At 27.9% G+C, this 18767-nt stretch overlaps 5 protein-coding genes across 8 annotated transcripts in view; all 5 read right to left on the bottom strand.

Moving 5' to 3' along the window:
* The window catches only part of LOC105570362, an 8936-nt gene extending 4597 nt beyond the window's left edge, over positions 1-4339 (bottom strand). The window contains exons 1-6 of the mRNA XM_012027490.1: positions 4114-4339; positions 3527-3919; positions 2597-2932; positions 2252-2453; positions 1868-2023; positions 1429-1476 (exon numbers count right to left, since the gene is read on the bottom strand). Of these exons, the coding sequence (XP_011882880.1) occupies positions 1429-1476; positions 1868-2023; positions 2252-2453; positions 2597-2932; positions 3527-3888 (1104 nt within the window). The 5' untranslated portion in view covers positions 3889-3919; positions 4114-4339. The remainder of the gene's footprint in view (positions 1-1428; positions 1477-1867; positions 2024-2251; positions 2454-2596; positions 2933-3526; positions 3920-4113) is intronic.
* A 610-nt stretch (positions 4340-4949) lies between these two features.
* LOC105570324 (odorant receptor Or1-like) lies at positions 4950-7867 on the bottom strand. 2 transcript variants are annotated; one of them, XM_012027439.1, is made up of 6 exons: positions 7729-7867; positions 7082-7476; positions 6587-6922; positions 6242-6443; positions 5832-5987; positions 4950-5440 (listed from the first exon to the last, which is right to left on the bottom strand). In XM_012027439.1, the coding sequence occupies exons 2-6, from the start codon at positions 7441-7443 to the stop codon at positions 5387-5389; spliced, it is 1110 nt and encodes a 369-aa protein (XP_011882829.1). In that variant the 5' UTR covers positions 7444-7476; positions 7729-7867; the 3' UTR covers positions 4950-5386. The 2 variants fall into 2 exon arrangements, with proteins under 2 accessions (XP_011882829.1, XP_011882830.1); XM_012027440.1 differs by lacking the exon at positions 7729-7867 and adding an exon at positions 7666-7685.
* Positions 7868-8750: 883 nt separating this feature from the next.
* LOC105570322 (odorant receptor Or1-like) lies at positions 8751-10756 on the bottom strand. The gene is made up of 5 exons (XM_012027437.1): positions 10386-10756; positions 9746-10081; positions 9407-9611; positions 9112-9267; positions 8751-8932 (listed from the first exon to the last, which is right to left on the bottom strand). The coding sequence occupies exons 1-5, from the start codon at positions 10745-10747 to the stop codon at positions 8885-8887; spliced, it is 1107 nt and encodes a 368-aa protein (XP_011882827.1). The 5' UTR covers positions 10748-10756; the 3' UTR covers positions 8751-8884.
* An 845-nt stretch (positions 10757-11601) lies between these two features.
* Positions 11602-15389, bottom strand: LOC105570321 (odorant receptor Or1-like). 2 transcript variants are annotated; one of them, XM_012027435.1, is made up of 6 exons: positions 15092-15389; positions 14383-14764; positions 13828-14163; positions 12613-12817; positions 12357-12512; positions 11602-11972 (listed from the first exon to the last, which is right to left on the bottom strand). In XM_012027435.1, the coding sequence occupies exons 2-6, from the start codon at positions 14742-14744 to the stop codon at positions 11916-11918; spliced, it is 1116 nt and encodes a 371-aa protein (XP_011882825.1). In that variant the 5' UTR covers positions 14745-14764; positions 15092-15389; the 3' UTR covers positions 11602-11915. The 2 variants fall into 2 exon arrangements, with proteins under 2 accessions (XP_011882825.1, XP_011882826.1); XM_012027436.1 differs by having other exon boundaries at positions 14383-14759; positions 15092-15107.
* A 252-nt stretch (positions 15390-15641) lies between these two features.
* On the bottom strand, positions 15642-18761 carry LOC105570320 (odorant receptor Or1-like). Of its 2 annotated transcripts, none has more exons than XM_012027432.1 (5): positions 18408-18761; positions 17071-17406; positions 16536-16740; positions 16274-16429; positions 15642-15949 (listed from the first exon to the last, which is right to left on the bottom strand). In XM_012027432.1, the coding sequence occupies exons 1-5, from the start codon at positions 18734-18736 to the stop codon at positions 15902-15904; spliced, it is 1074 nt and encodes a 357-aa protein (XP_011882822.1). In that variant the 5' UTR covers positions 18737-18761; the 3' UTR covers positions 15642-15901. The 2 variants fall into 2 exon arrangements, with proteins under 2 accessions (XP_011882822.1, XP_011882823.1); XM_012027433.1 differs by having other exon boundaries at positions 16280-16429.
* Positions 18762-18767: the final 6 nt, after the last annotated feature.

Here is an 18767-nt window from a genome sequence, read left to right as displayed (position 1 = left end):
GTACGTGATAAGTACAGCAAATACCAAAATCTTTAGATTGACGGACAAATGTCAACTGTTCATAGCTTTGGATCGAACTTGTTAGGTGTAGATTCACATGTATATATTCGTATTTCCACCCTTCGCAGTAGACGTTATTATTTATTTTATAATGTGTAGAGTGCAATACGTGTCCATCATGAAATAACATTTTTATGAGTCGATATACTACATATACGTGTATGGTACATATACAGTAACAAAATTCACATACGAGTCAACGTAATTATATCTATGCAACAATGTTTCTCAGAGTCGACGTAAAGAAAATAGGAGACAAAATCGTCAAACATTGCATAGAAAAGTATATCTTTATTTAATGTTGGTTTGAGTTATAATTCTGTGATATATATTTAAGCTATAGATATTTAATTTTTCTATGAAATTTTAATCTTTCTATAGCTCTTGACGTTACTGATTCTTCTAGAATGCTTGTAATACCAAAACCTCTTTCTCTTATTCACAAAACTATAACATTGAAATTGTTTTCTTTATCCTTAAATCTACATTTACACATAAGACAAGATTGATAAGGAATATAACACTAATATAAAATACACGAAGTAAAAGTACTTTTATAAATATTTATTTAACGGTTATTTTTAATTAATTTACCTAAATAAAGTTATTACAAAAATTATTATAAGAGTGTACTAAATTGTATTTGATTAAAACAACGATGTGCAGTATAATTTTAAGGATAACTGAAAAAATTTTATACATTTCCCTTAATTTTTACGTGAAATATTTTTTGTCGAACTCCCTTCTCATAGTCACTTGGAACCTATTAATTAATTTGCAATAATATATCTCTTAACAAAAAACTTGTTATCACGAACCGAAATTGTACAAGTACAACGCTTATGTGACGATTTCTTAGTATGTGTCTCTTGGCGATAGAGTGAAAAAAAATAAAACAAAAAACATTTAATTATTGAAGTCATTTTTAGTTATTGTTGTATGAAGTGATCTCCATTTAAATTAAGGATTGAAATCAAGGATAAAAACCATTATCACGTCTCTAATATAGAGTAAAGAAGTTATCACATCATGTATATACATATATTATTGTTTCACATACATATATGTATATAACAATAATGTATAAATCATATTTGTGCGGATTTCATGAGAAGTGCGTAAGTAGTTTTATCAAAAACATCACACGTATATTTGTTTTTTAGAATTTTGTTAAAGACATGTATATTATTTTCATTAAGTGCTACAAGCACTATTAAACATTTATATGTTGCAGTTCTTGATTATAGAAAGAATATTAATTCATGTATTTGCATTGATATAATACCGTCAATCCTTTATTGCCAGTAAAACCTTCACATTATAACACGAGTAACACTTCAATTCCATCGATCATTCACAGAATCATACCCTCATTTTTTGCAGTAAGTTATAAGTAGAATAAGACGTCTTAAGTATCTAGAATTAATAGATAATCTTTGTTAAAATAATGTTCAATTTTAGTTAGTCAATTTGCAGCTTATTTTGTCAATAATATTATTAAATACTCTAAATTTTAACGGTAAATAAATATTGTGTTGTATTTGGTTATTGTCACAAATAATAGTTCCAATTTTGCTTTACCGAATTCATGTATTAACCAATGTAATTTTAATTTATTAAATCGTTAATATTAAAGTAATAATATTTTAAAAATTTATCAGAATATTTTAATATTATAAAAATGTATTATAAATCTCTCCTCAAGTGTAAAACATATTTACTATCTAATCTATCTAAATCTAATCTAATAAATACATTTAAAACAAAAATTAGACTAAATTAACGCTTCAATAATATCTATACTAACACCCATAAAAGAATTAATATTCATGGGAATAATATAAGCACAGGTAATCTGAATAGGCATAATCGTTCGCCTCATTATTATCATCAGAGATTTCTTTTTATTTTCATCCAATGACAACCACTCCATTTCGAAAATATTGTCAATCATTTGTTGACTCTACTGAAACATGTAAAATATATTCATAAATGCAAATAAATATTTATACTACAAATAGCATTAAGAAACAAAATTTATTTATGTCGTACTGATATTTTGTAGATATTAAAATGTCCTAAAAAAATATACTATTAAAATTTTGCAACTAAATATGGACTAAATAAATTTAGCATTTATTTAAAAGCATCTGTAGCATATCTACTATACACTAAATGTCTACTACCATACCTTTATCTTCAATTCGTTTCCATACCAACAATAGAAGAAGATTTGCGTTAACATAGAAGATATATATAATGTCATTTCAATATATTTAGCTTTAGTCGTTATTTTACTTATTTGATAGAGGCTGAAGCATACTACCAACGTACTCATTATAAACTGAATAGTAATAGTCAGTCTAAACTTTGCATTTACAATAAAAGCAAGTCTATAATTTAACAATTTTGTTCGTACAATAACATATTTAAAAAACTATACTTGATGAAAGTAATATTATGTTAAGATGTAATTGATAATAATTATAAAATGCTTATAAGAATTTGTAAAATTGGTAAAATTGTAAAACTTAACCTGATGATATGATAATGTTGATGTATGCAATCGCGAAGAACGTACGAATAAGATACAACTTTTCTCAAACGATAGAGTAAAATCTCAATTTGACAGCAAATATGAACTAATAATCCACAGATGAGAGTATCGCAGCCAATATTTAAATATGCTGCAGCAATCAAACTTATGAGTTGATGAGTGTACATCAGAGAGAATAATAACGTTGATGAGTAATCAAATGGCAACCATGCTCTGAACGTTAATTGTCTATTTTTGAAGCTTATAGATAAAGAAGATAACACGATACATGTTAATGTTACCGTTCCCAAATATACGAAACGCCAGGTATTAATTCTAAAATAATTATAAAATATTATTTAAATATATGGTAAATTTCAAACTTTTAATATAAATTTTTTACGCATTTTAAGTCTTGGTAACTCTGGTCCTAATCGAAACTTTTATACTGTATTTGATAATAGTGAATTTATATTACATGAATAGGTAGATAAAATCAATTATTAATTATTTGAATATTTATCCATAAAATGATAAAAGTTGCTTATTTTTTATATTTATTCTTTCTCTCTTTCCGCTTTTCTATATTTTTCCACATCAACACCGATTAAATTTTAGGTAATAGATACTCTTTTTACCCGCAAACAAAAATGCAATATAAAAACTTAAATTAGGATCCAAAATACATAGATTTATAACAGAAAAGCATGGGATTTGTTAAGCCCTCGTGGGTTAATTCAAAAAGCAATTTAAATTTAATAACTCATAATTATATTCTCTTTCATATTCTATTTACGATAAATTAATTATATTAAACATTTAAACAAAAAAATTGTTAAAAATCATGATTTAAAAAGTAATAGAAAATATATAACTTTAACTTTATTAACATAATATATTATGATATTGTTGATGTTTGTTATTACTTACTGTATACTTTTATCGAATTTATGAAAAATGTTCATTTCTGTCGATTTCGACGGTCTACATGGTTTGTCCATCAACATGTCGATCAGCATGATAATATTTTTACGATTCATAAGCAAAATAAATAGTTTACAACAAGAAATAAACATAGAAATTAGTACAAAGAAATTTTCAGAAAAATCGTCGGCATTATTCACTGTTAGGATTACGTCCATCAATTGCGATAGCAGAAAAGAATTTAATAATAAAACTATTATACTTGTATATATGTTGTATGCTACTCGTTTATGAAACGATGACCAAGAATCCGGTCGCCAACATCCAGATAACGTTAAGAGTGTAAAATTAAACTTAAGTATGCGCATTTTTTCAGAAGATTATCCTCTTTGATATCATCTATGAAACACACAGTGCATGTAACTGAATACTGCCAACTTTTTTATAACATACCAAATTATTACTTAAACACATATTTAAAATAAATAGCAATTTTGTCACTTAATAAAAATGCTATTTTCATTATATGAATTTAAGAAATATCTTTTTTTAAATTTCGTAATGTTATTTTGCAAATATTATTTGTTCATTACATTTATAGCCAAAGTAGCTCTCTGATTAATTTAATAATTATATGTAAACATTGCGATATTAGCCGTAAAAAACAAATCGAAATATTATTATAAAAGTGAAATACTTTAAGCAATCACACAACCGAAGTATAGTAAACATCAAATTCTTTAGAATGACTAGCCAGTGTCGACAGTCTATTACTTTGCTGTCAGATCGAACTTCTTAGATGTAGATATCCACATGTGTGTCCATATTTCCACCCTTCACAGTAACTTCATTATTCATTTTATAGTGTGTCCCTCGCACTGTATCCCTCATGAAATAATTCTTTTATGAGTTGGTATGCAACATGTATATACACAGTAGTAAAAGTCACTACAGTGACGTAGTGTAATTACCTACACCTATAAATGCAACAATGCTTTTCAAACGCAAACTACAGGAAACACAATACAAAATTTTCAAGTATTGAACAGAAAATGATACCTTTATTTAATATTGATTTAGGTTTAGGATATAATTCTGTGTTACCTAGTCTCTAAATATTTAAATTTTCTATGAAATTTTAATCTTTCTATAGCTCTTGACGTTACTGATTCTTCTAGAATGCTTGTAATACTAAAACCTCTTTCTCTTATTCACAAAACTATAGTGAAATATTTTTTCTCGAACTCCCTTCTCATAGTCACTTGGAACCTATTAATTAACTTGCAATAATATATCTCTTAACAAAAAACTTATTATCGCACATCGAAATTGTACAAATACAAAGCTTATGTGACGATTTCTTAGTGTGTCTCTTGGCGATAGAGTGAAAAAAAATAAAACAGAAAGCATTTAATTATTGAAGTCATTTTTAGTTATTGTTGTATGAAGTGATCTCCATTTAAATTAAGGATTGAAATCAAGGATAAAAACCATTATCACGTCTCTAATATAGAGTAAACAAGTTATCACATCATGTATATACATATATTATTGTTTCACATACATATATGTATATAACAATAATGTATAAATCATATTTGTGCTGATTTCATGAGAAGTGCGTAAGTAGTTTTATCGAAAACATCACACATATATTTGTTTTTTAGAATTTCGTTAAAGACATGTATATTATTTTCATTAAGTGCTACAAGCACAATTAAACATTTATATGTTGCACTTATTGATTATAGTAAGAATATTAATTCATGTATTTGCATTGATATAATATCGTGAGTCCTTCGTTGCCAGTAAAACCTTAACATTATGACATGCCTAGCACTTTAATTCCATCGATCTTTCATAGAATTATATTCTCATGTTTTGCAGTAAGTTATAAGTAGAATAAGACGTCTTAAGTATCTAGAATTAATAGATAATCTTTGTTAAAATAATGTTCAATTTTAGTTAGTCAATTTGCAGCTTATTTTGTCAATAATATTATTATATACTCTAAATTTTAACGGTAAATAAATATTGTGTTGTATTTGGTTATATTGTCACAAATAATAGTTCCAATTTTGCTTTACCGAATTTTTTATTAAACAACGTATTTAATTTATTAAATCGTTAATATTAAAGTAATATATTTAAAAAATTTATCAGAATATTTTAATAATATAAAAGTGTATTATAAATCTCTCCTTAAGTGTAAAACATATTTACTATCTAATCTATCTAAAAATTCAATCTAACAAATATATCTGAAACAAACATTGGACTAAATTAGCGCTTCAATAATAATTATACTAACACCCATAAAAGAATCAATATTCATGGGAATAATATAAGCACAGGTAATCTGAATAGGCATAATCGTTCGCCTCATTATTATCATTAGAGACTTCTTTTTATTTTCATCCAAGGTCAACCACTCCATTCCGAAAATATTGTCAATCATTTGTTGACTCTACTGAAATATGTAAAATATATCAATAAATGCAAGTAAATATCTAGACTACAAATCTATACTACAAATCTATACTACAAATAGCATTCAGAAACGAAATATATTTATGTCGTACTGATATTTCGTAGATATTAAAAAGTCTTAACAACATATACTATTAATATTTTGCAACTAAATATAGGCTAAATAAATTTAGCAATTATTAAAAAGCATCCGTAGCACACGTACCATACACTAAATGTCTACTATCATACCTTTAGCTTTAATTCGTTCCCATACCAACAATACAAGAAGATTTGCGTTAACATACAAGATATATATAATGTCATTTCAATATATTTAGCTTTAGTTGCTATTTTACTTATTTGATAGAGGCTGAAGCATACTACCAATGTACTCATTATAAACTGGATAGTAATAGTCAGTCTAAATTTTGCATTTACAATAAATGCAAGTCTAAAATTTAACAATTTTGTTCGTACAATAACATATTTTAAGAAAACTATACTTAATGGAAGTAATATTATGTTAAGGTATAATTGATAATAATTAAAAATGCTTTTAAACATTTGTAAAAATGGTAAAATTGTAAAACTAACCTGATGATATGATAATGTTGACGTATGCAATCGCGAAGAACGTCAGAATAAGATACTACTTTTCTCAAACGATAGAGTAAGATCTCAATTTGACAACAAATATGGACTAATAATCCACAGATGAGAGTATCGCAACCAATATTTAAAAATGCTGCAGTAACCAAACTTATCATTTGATGAGTGTACATCAGAGAGAATAATAGCGTTGATGAGTAATCAAATGGCAACCATGCTCTGAATGTTAATTTTCTATTTTTGAAGCTTATAGATAAAGAAGATAACACGATACATGATTGTGTTACCGTTCCCAAATATACGTAGCGCCAAGTATTAATGCTAAAATAATTATAAAATATTGTTTAAATGTATAATAATTTTCCAAGTTTTCATATCAATTTTTTACGTATTTTAAGTCTTGGTAACTCTGATCCTAATCAAAACTTTTAATACTGCATGTGGTATTTAGAGATATTGTTGATGTTTGTTAATACTTACTGCATGCTTTTATCGAATTTATCAAAAATGTTCATTTCTGTCGATCTCGACGGTCTACATGGTTTGTCCATCAACATGTTGATCAGCATGATAATATTTTTACGATTCATAAGCAAAATAAATAGTTTACAACAAGAAATAAACATAGCAATTAGTACAAAGAAATTATCAGAAAAATCGTCGGCATTATTCACTGTTAGGATTACGTCCATCAATTGCGATAGCAGAAAAGAATTTAGCAATAAAACTATTATACTTGTATACATGTTGTATGCTACTCGTTTATGCAACGATGACCAAGAATCCGGTCGCCAACATCCACATATCGTTAAAAGTTTAAAAGTAAACGTAAGTATGCGCATGTTTTAGAAGATTATCATACTCTTTGATATCATCTGTGAAACACATATTACATGTAACTGAATACTGCCAACTTTTTGTAACATGCCAAATTATTACTTAAACACATATTTCAAATAAATAGCAATTTTGTCACTTCAAAAAATGCTATTTTTATTATAGGAATTTAAGAAATATGTTTTTAATTTTGTAATTGTACTTTACAAATATTATTTGTTTATTACATTTATAGCCAATGTAGCTCTCTGATTTATTTAATAATTAGAAGTAAACATTGTGATATTTACCGTAAAAAATGAATCGAAATATTATTAAAAAGAGAAATACTTTAAGCGATCACACAACCGAAGTATAGTAAACATCGAAATCTTTAGAATGACTGGCCAGTGTCGATAGACTATTACTTTGCTGTCAGATCGAACTTCTTAGATGTAGATATCCACATGTGTGTCCATATTTCCACCCTTCACAGTAACTTCATTATTCATTTTATAATGTGTCCGTCGCAATGCATCCCTCAGAAATAATATTCTTATGAGTTGGTACGCGACATGTATACATATACACAGTAGTAGAAGTCACTACAGTGACGTAGTGTAATTACCTACACCTTAAATGCAACAATGTTTTTCAGAGGCAAACTGCAGGAAATACGAGACAAAATTTTCAAGTATTAAACAGAAAATGATACCTTTATTTAATATTGATTTAGGTTTAGGATATAATTATCTGATACTTAATCTCTAAATATTTAAATTTTCTATGAAACTTTAATCTTTCTATAGCTATTGACTGTTACTGTTACTTCTAGAATACTTTTAGTTTTCACATCTCTTTTCTTTTATATAAAATTATAACGTTGAAATCGCATCATTTATCCTTCAAGTATATCTTTACAAATAAAAGAAGATTCATAATAGCTTGCAATAGTGTATCAGTAATATAAAATATGAAATGAAAGTATTTTCATAAAAATTAAATTTTCTGGTAATGTTTTACTTAGTTTAACATAAACCATTAAATTATTAGTTAAATAATGAATTAAAAATGGTTAAATACTAATTGAATTGTGTTATAGAAACGAATAATAAAATAAAGCGTAAGTATTTTAAGAGCAACCTAACAAAAATGTATATAATATTATTAGACTCGTTTTTTCGATGATATTTCTTATTCAAACTCCTTCTCATAGCCAGAATTCTCTCTCTTTCTCTCCTCCCCTTCGTCCCCTTATTCTTCCTTCAATTTTTCTCTAGGTTCTTATCATTAAACCCTAAATATGTATAAGTAATTTCTTTTTATTATCTTAACTAACAAAAACTACATCATACAAGTATCAATACTAATTACAATGTTGCACCGTATCTATTTGCATTATTGCTTAAAATTAGTTGAATGCAATTGTTATAAATTATTGTAATTGCTATCTATATTCACTCTGTATTATACTCTCTGTAAGATATTGTAAGCCGAATACGACGTTTTAAGCAACTGCAAAAAATAAATATTAGAAAATTTAGTTAGAAATTATTTAAGAAAAATAATAATCAACTAAAAAATTTTCTGAAAAGATATATTTTATTTTATTTTTAGCGGATAAATTTATGCATATTATTATTAAATGTAGACCCTTGAATCTATTGAGTCTATAATTAACATTTTATACTAACACCCACAAAAGAATCAAGATTCATAGAAATAATATAGGCGCTGGTAAATTCAATGGGCATTGTACTACGTCTCATAATCAGTAAAAAAGCTTTTTTTACATCCTGGCCCAATATACACCATTCCATTTCGAAAATATTGCTGGCAAGTTGTCGACTCTATATTTGATATCAAATAATATTAAAATGTGTAAATTAGTTTTGCAAACGAAAAATCAATTTAATTATTAATTAATGTAACTTATCTATTCGTTAAATTATAATTTATTCATAATTTATTATTTCAAAAATCGTGTACCTTTAGTTTTACTTCATTTCCATACCAGCAATAAAAAAAGATTTGCGTCAACATGCTGCACATGTATAACGCTAGCTGAATATACTTTGCATTTGTTGTGGTCGACCTAGTTAATTGATATAAATTGAAGCACACCACTAATGTGCTCACCATAAATTGAATAGCGATAGTAAATCTAAACTTTTCATTGACCATAACAGCAAAACTGCAATTAAACATCGTTAACTATTTCATTATCTGCAAATTATAATGATAGCTACATTGACATTTTCATTAATACGTCATTATTAATATTTTTGTGGAATTAGCTATATCGCATATGTATGTATAAATACAAACTCGAAAATACGATTATGTTGGAGAATGCAATCATGAAGGATGTGAGGCTCGTGTACTATTCTTCTCAAACGAGATTCCAGTATTTTAATCTGGCAGCAAATATGCATCAATAGTCCACAGATCAGGCCGTCACAAGCAACATGAAGGATGGATCCCATTATCAAACTTATCAATTGATGAGCGTACGTGACGTGAAATAAGACTGACGATGAATAATCATACGGTAACCAGGCTCTAAATGTCAATGTACGTCTTCTGTAGTCCGTGAGTAATGACGTTAACGTAATACACACGCAAGTCGTCTCAACCAGAATTGTATAATGTATCGTATTTGCTCTGCAAAATAACTGTAGACATTGTAGCGTTTCATTTGTAATTCAATTTGTAATTCAATTTGTTTTACATAATATCATTTTTTTAATTGTTTCCTAATCTGTAACTGTAGTAATATTATAATAATATTGTATTTAAATTAGCTTTCATAAACTTAAAAATATATAATATGTGAACAGCATAAAAATAGTAATAAGAAATATTTAAATTGTCATTTTAAAATTATACCTATTATATATTTGGAATAATTAAGCGATTAATTTTTAAATATACTTATACAATATTTTGGCATTTTCAAGCTACTTACTGCGCACTCTTATCAAATCTGTGATAAATCTCCATTTCTTTCGGATCCGATGGTCTACACGGTTTCTCCATAAGAATGTTGATTAAGATTGCAATATTTTTGCGATTTATCAACATATTAGTCATTTTACAACAAGAGACAATCATTGCAAGTAACATGTAAAAATTATCGGTAAAGTCAGCAGCATTGTCCACGGTAAGAATAATATCCAGTAATTGTGATAAAGTAAATGTATTTATTAATACAAATACGAAGAATGTATGCATGTGATAGATTACACGTTTACATGACGACGTCCAAGAATCCGGTTGCCAGCAACCGCAAATAATTAGAAATTTAAAAGTAGACTCTAATACCCGCATTATAATATTATAATTTCTAGAGTTTTATTTATCATAAAAGTTAATAGTATTAAAAATTTATGTACACTTTTTATGTATCTTTTTGCATTTTTCTTTAGTTATATAAAATTTTACGTACATAAAATTGGTAAAAAATTGAGCAATTAATTTTCTCTAAGTTGAAGTGAATACAAAAGTTTTGTCAAACAAAATTCCAAATTAAGCGTTATGGCGAAATTGTCTGCACAAATAATAATCTAATGTGCGGCAAACTCTTTAGGAGGACAATTTTAGAATGTCTATAGACTTGCGAATTTCTAGGGAGAATACTCCTCGTCTGACTTATCCCTCCTTATTCGATAGTATTTAATATTTAATTTGTAACCACATCCCTCGCACAGCACAGATGATAAACACAGACTTAGTTTGATGGTAGTATACTATATTAATATTTTAAAAAATGATACGTTAGAAAGCACGGCTGGAAGAAAGAAGCCGATAATCAAATGTTGCATAAAAGTGATCCGTATATCCCTATGCCACATAAAATATTAACATTGGCAAATTCTCATGCTGCTACTAGGAAATATTCAATAATCTAGGAAATATTACCTCTATTTGCAAATCATAAAAATACCAATTTATTATATCACTCATAGACGATAAGTTTTTCTCTCTCTCTCTCTCTCTCTCTCTCTCTCTCTCTCTCTCTCTCTCTCTCTCTCTCTCTCTCTCTCTCTCTCTCCCCCTCTCTCCCTGTCTCTCTCTCGCTCGCTCGCTCGCACACTCACTCACTCATTCACTCACTCACTTAATCACTTACTCACTGACTCACTCACTCACTTTTTCTTTCTTTGATTCCAATTGGTTTTCCTGTATTGACTCTATCATTATAGGTTTTCTTTTCCCTATCATTACAATTTATAGTTTAACTTTTAATGACAATTATAACGTTCTACTTATAGTGTATGACATGAGCATGTAGCACATATTAAGATAAGTTAATGAAAATGGCAACAAGTATATCACTTATTTCTTTCCGTTTATGATGTCAACTATACAAAAATTTATTATCAGTATTAAATAAAATATTTGATATATGTATAAACCTTGTGTTTATATGCACATGTGACATAGATTTACATTGTGTATTATATCACCGATATTTCTGCTTCACTACACGTGTACATTATGATCCTTGCGTTTGCTGAAGTATATTGTAAGCCGAATACGACGTCTTTAGTATCTACAACAGAAATTATTATTAAGTTATTTATAATGAATTGACATAAATATAAAATTGATATAAATGTATTTAATTAGTTTTTTATTCTAAACTTAATAAGTTTTATTCCAAACTTATAACTAATGTATTAACTAATAATTAATTGAAGTAAATTTCTATTTATTAAATGTAATAAATATCTAAATTTATTATTAATATAAACATATAAAATAATATTTCCCATTCAATAATAACATTGAAATACATTAATATTAAGATATGGTTATATTATTAAATATATTTAAGTGTATTATATAACATTTTTCATTTAAAAAAGTACATTTATTATTAAAGCTTTATTTGCAACTTCTGGTAAAGTATATGTTAACAAATTTTGACACTAACACCCACGAATGAATCCAAGTTCATAGAAATAACACAGGCACTAGTAAACTCGATTGGTACTGCAGCACGTCTTACGATCATTAATAAAGCCTTCTGAGCGTCTTCATTAAACTTAAACCATTCCATTTCGAAAACATTGTTCATCAACTGTCGACTCTATATTTAACAATCAAGAACCTACTATTCATTTTATTTACACAACATAAATATTTGTATAATAAATGAGAAGAGATATCCAATTAAAAAATCAACATACTTTCAATTTAACTTCGTTTCCATACCAACAATAAAAAAAGATTTGTGATAGCATAGAGCATGTATACATTAGTAATTGCATATACTTTGTTCTTAATGCAGTTGATTTGGTAAATTGATACAAATTAAAGCACATCACCAATGTGCTCACGATAAACTGGATAAATATAGTTACCCTAAATTTTTCATTTACTATACGAGCAAATCTAGAATTAGTGAAAAGTTACATTTGCAATTTCTAAAATTGAAAACAATATACATATACAATTTTTTTAAAAAGTATATAATTCTTATATAAAAGATAAAAAATCGTGTTTACAAAAATTACGACGAAACTCTTAATTAACGTAAAGTATGTACATCAATTATAATATATGAATACAGTTTGATAAGGAAATCTGATAAAAGGAATCTCACATATCTCACATATCTTCCAAAAACTAAAATACTCTGTTTTTTTAATTGTGGAAAATCTGTATTACACGCAAAAATGTATTCTATGCCTTAAGCCAACAGCACAAAATATTAGTTTTCCTATTGGATTGCTTATGAAAACTAATCGGGATGCAGAGTTTTAGATCAGGTGACTCAAAGCTAAATCCTGATTGGACCTCGTAAGCAATCCAGTAGGAAAATAGTATCGTGTGCCGTTAGCTTTAATAAAAAGTATCGCGTATCTGATGTAAAAGTAACCGAAAGTGAAAGGTATAGATTGGGTTAAACTGAAAAAAGAAAAGTAATGTACTATTTATCACGTAAAATTCGCAATAGTTATCGAGTAATTAGATTAAACATCTGAGCGAATAAGCGCGTAGAAAGCGGTAGGCTGTATTTTGTTCTAAAGAAATTACTAATTGCATGAAAAATTTACAATTAGAAAAGATAGATGACTATAATTTCTTGAAAATCAATAATTACGGGAGGTTTCAATGAGATTCCCAGATTCCCAGGAGATCCCCAGGATGTCCCCAAGAGGTCCTAAAGAAGTCCCAAGGATGGAAGATCTTAGCTGCCGAGTCCGGCCTACCGCTCCGCGCGCACTTATTCGCTCCGACGTTTCTGTTTATTGCTTAATAATTATTGCAAACTTGATAAAATAGTACATGATTTTTCGTTTCAATTCAATCCACTCTACATCGTTCGATCAGTTACTTTTACGGTTAGATAGACACCCTGTATACTAATTTTAATTATTACATTAGTTATAGGAACAAACTTGAATATATGATTGTGCTGAAGAACACATTCGCGAAGAATGTTAGGATTATTTGCGCTTTTTCTCAAACGGTGTTCCAATATTTCTATCTGACAACAAATGTGCACCAGGAATCCGCATATGAGACTATCACAAGCTACGTGGTGCACAGATCCAATTGTAAAACTTATCAATTGATGAGCGTATACAAATGGAAATAGTAGCGGCGAAGAATAGTCAAATGGTAGCCATGCTCGGAACGTCAAATTTCCTTTCCCAAATTCCGTCAGTAATGATGTCACGGCAACAGATAGACACGTTGTTTCGACTAAGATAGTATAATGAAGCGTATTTGATCTGTAAAATGACTATAGACGTTTTTACGTTTCACTTTTCATTCAATATGTTCTTGCTTTAACACTAAAGCGTTACATCTGATTTATTTATTCATATAGATAAAAAATAAACTTAATATAATGACGCGCAACCAATCATTTTAATTATATTTTAGTTACATGTATATTGTTGTATGTTTCAGAAGAACAGCGATAGCCGATGCTAGCTCGCGATGCTTACTGTATGAGTTTTTCGAATTTCTGTCGAATCTTCACTTCGTCAGGTTCAACCGGTTGGAACGGTTTACTCGTAAGGGTCTCAATTAACATCTCAATGTTGCTGCGATTCATCAACAGAGCCAACATCTTACAGCAAGAAACAACCATAGCGAGTAGCACATAGAAATTATCGGTGAATTCGTCGGAATTGTCCACGACCATAATAAGATCCACCAATTGCGACAGCATAAACGTGTGTATTAATAACAATACGAAAATAGTATACATGTGATAAACTAACCGTTTGAACGGCGTTACCCACGAATCCAGTAGTCCACAACCACAAATCGTTAATATTTTAAATGTAAATGCCAATATAAACATCTTCTTTGATGTTATCTTGTCTTCACGAGAAGAATTATAATATGTAATAAATTATTTATTCTATATTTTTGTGTACGGATACACACAAAATATTTTTTAGTGTCTGTTTTTTTAATTTAAATATAAGACAAATTTTTATCTTAACTCAGAATTTTCTAGCATTCCACAGCACAATTTTTCATCAAGTTAATCATTCACAAATGTATATGTACAACAATAAATTAATAACTAAATTACATCTTGAGCAACAATTTTCTTTAATTGTATATTATTAGATAATATTATAAAAAAGTTTCATGATAAAAAAAATTATCTCATGATATAATTTGATACACGTAAACTCTTACGGTAAACTGACGATCATCAAATATCTGTCTATAGCTTCACGATTTTCCGGCAATAATATAGCTTACTCAACTATTCCCTTCGACAACATTTATTATTCAGACTGCAATTGTGCATTTCACATAATAGTATTTTCATATAGTCGGCTAAACACAGCTTTGATAATATTACAGTATTATAACATAATGATACTTCATGAGAATTATGTTTTGCGATATTACATATTAGAAAATTGAGCTAAAAAGTAAAAAATAATTCTGAAATGTCAACTTAAGCTCTACATACTTACTCTTCATAAAATATTTACATCACTAGTTCATATACTTCTAAGTGAAAGATATTTTATTCATAAAGACGTAAATTTGCTATATCATGACATAAATAACGAATTTTTCTTCCTTGTATCGATTTCTACTACGGTCTGATTTCCAATAGAGTAAGTAATCTGACGTGTCTATGAGTATAATACATGATAAAATCCGTAAATGGTAAAATCTGTACAAATATAATATATTTTGATTAGTGCGCAAGTAAAAACATAATATTGTAGTCATACGATCAGCTGCAGTGAAGGTTCTAAGATTCAACACAACGTAATTTCTCTTCAAATGTCTTTCTATTTAAATGCCATGTTACAAGAGTCATACGAGTATATCATCATCGAATAAAATCATTTACCGTAGCGGTTTAATATTTTTGAATGAATACATACAATAATGATGCAAATCATATTATTGTATTCATCTTAACATGATCTTGCCTTGAGAGATATCGAAATATAGTGTAATTCTTCAACTTTGTCTCTGCCACTCTTACACTTGCTTCATTATGTTGTAAGCCGAATACGATGTCTTGAGTAACTGCAATTATTAAAGTAAATTGAATGTGCATACAGTCGATTCTATTAGTTACATTAAAAATTTTGGAAAATACGAAAATAGTTTTTAAAATAAATTTTAATCTTTCACCTTTCAATTTGTATCTCTTATACGTAACTAATGATTACTTTTCATATTTGTATTAAATATATTAAATATTTAAATTGTTTTTATAGGAAGAGCACTTAATTCTATTTTTAATTTATTACATTTTTTTTAAAATTAATAAAAATATATTTTTCATTAGATGTTTTACTTATAATTTTAATTATTAATTATATAGACAAAATAATTTTTGATACTAACACTCACGAATGAATCGAGATTCATCGAGATAACATAAGCACTACTAAGCTCAATTGGTTTTGAACTTCGTCTCATAATCATTATTAAGGAATCTGTATTATGTTTACTCAGTCCAACCCATTCTATGTCAAATATTTTATCGACAAGTTGACGACTCTATATTTAAAAATTTCGAACCTATTATTTATATAGTTTTTGCATAATATACAATATTAAATGTTCAAATAACAAGGAAATATATGTATATTTCAAACATACGTACCTTCAACTTAACTTCGTTACCATACCAACAATAAAAAAAGATTTGTGACAGCATGCAACCTAAATACATTATTAATTGCATATACTGTGCTCTTAACGCAGTTGATTTGGTAAATTGATAAAGAATGAAACACACTACCAATGTACTGACAATAAACTGTATGACAATAGTCAGTTTAAATTTTTCATTCACCAATTGAGCAAATCTACAATTCAAATATAATATTGTAACTTTCTTTAAATAATTTAATATAATATAAAATTTTCAACGGCTAAGAAAATTAAATAACATATTATATGAAAAGAAAAATCAAAGAAAGAAAGTTACGAATAAATGAATTGATTAAAGCTTAAACATGTAAAAAATACGTATTTAATATTTTTGAAAGCATGAAGAAATATACTTTATTCCTTCTCTAAATAATACAAATAAGAACTATGTTCTAATGTAATCAGAATGTAGGTGTAAAATATTTATACATATGTATATGTAATATTAATTGCCAATTGAAGTTAGTTGCAAAACCAATACAAACTTGAATACAGAATTATGCTGCATGACGGATTCACGAAGAATATCTTGATCGTGCGCGATTCTTCGCAAACGACATTCGAGTATTTCTATCTGACAGCAGACGTGCACCAATAATCCACAGATCAGACCGTCGCAAGCAATATGGAGCATAGACCCAGCAGTCAGACTTATCAATTGGTGCGCGTATACAATGCGATACAATGACGACGAGGAATAGTCGAACGGCAACCATGCTCTGAATGTCAATCTTCCTCTCCTAAATTCTGTCAGCAATGACGTCACAGCAATACACAAACACGTTGTTTCAACCCAGATTGTGTAGCAAAGTGTGTTTAGCCTGTAAAATGACTATAGAAAATTTTCCCTTTCATTCGTATCCAATTTTTACTTGGATTTAGCTTTACAACTTGTAATTTCTTTTGAATCATATATTCATTATATAATATTTATTTTTAAAAACTACAATGCGGCATTATTCAGTTTCAATAAATAATTTATATTAATTAGTATATGTATATGTAAGACCAAAAATTATTTGAAAGCTATAAACATTATTAATGTATTTATTAAAAATTCATAAAAATCATTAAATCAACAGCATTAGAAACAATTATAATTGCAAGAATAACATGCAAATTATTTAACGTGGCTCCTGCATAAACCAACCAAAAGTAGAAAAAATTAAAATTTAAGTATGTTGTAGTTGTAAATTTTATCTATCAGTACGCGAAATTTCAGACCCGGTCGCCGATAAAATAAAATAAAGAAAAAATGTTAAAGTTGTATTTCTTAACAAAAAACGAGATAAGCATAATAAGTGTCACAAGGATTCAAATATGCTAATTGTAAGTACATGAAGTCACCGACCTCTGCAAGTAAACACTTATTAGTAAAGTTAAAAGATACAATGTTTTGAGGAAATTTGACAGCTCTTTAAGACTTGACAATATCACATATTTTTAAATATGTTTTTAAATATGCATATATAACTTAGCATATCAATGCATTTGATCAGTAATGCATTAAGTGATAGTTTTTTAATGAAAAAATTCATATAAATTTATAAAAATCAAAGGAGCTCTATCAAAGCACCCACACTAACCGCTCCTTCGTGCAGGAGCCACCTTAAATACCGTAAATATGTAAATTGTCTAAAAATTTGAAAGCTTTAAAAAAAATTAGTTTAAAATTTAATTAGCTTTAGAAATTTAAATAAATGTTAACTTGTTATAGCTTAACGTAAATAATTTGCAACATTTCAATTTTGAAAAACTATATACACCCTTTTGTATGCAGTTACATTTTAAATGTCAAGAATTGTTGTATAATGATACTCACTGTACATGTTTATCGAATTTCTGCTGAATTGCAATTTCGTCGGACTGGACCGGTCTACATGGTTTCCTTAAGAGAATATCTATTAGCATCGCAATATTACTGCGATTCATCAACAGAGTGAGCATCTTACAGCAGGAAACAAACATTGCGAGTAGCATGTAGAAATTATCAGTAAAATCGTTGGCATTATCCACAGTCAAAATTAGATCCATCAATTGTGATAGCATAAATGTATGTATAAGTACCATTATGAATATGGTGTACACGTGATAAACTAACCGTTTATACGGTGTCGTCCAGGAATCTGGTATCCAACATCCGCAGATCATCAATATTCGAAACGTAAGCGCTAATATTCTC

Source organism: Vollenhovia emeryi, unplaced genomic scaffold (genome assembly GCF_000949405.1).
Source record: "Vollenhovia emeryi isolate VEMERY1.0 unplaced genomic scaffold, V.emery_V1.0 DF939121.1, whole genome shotgun sequence".
Taxonomy (NCBI): Eukaryota; Metazoa; Arthropoda; class Insecta; order Hymenoptera; family Formicidae; genus Vollenhovia; species Vollenhovia emeryi.
Note: the sequence above shows the minus strand (reverse complement) of the source record. Positions and strands in the feature narration are given on the sequence as shown.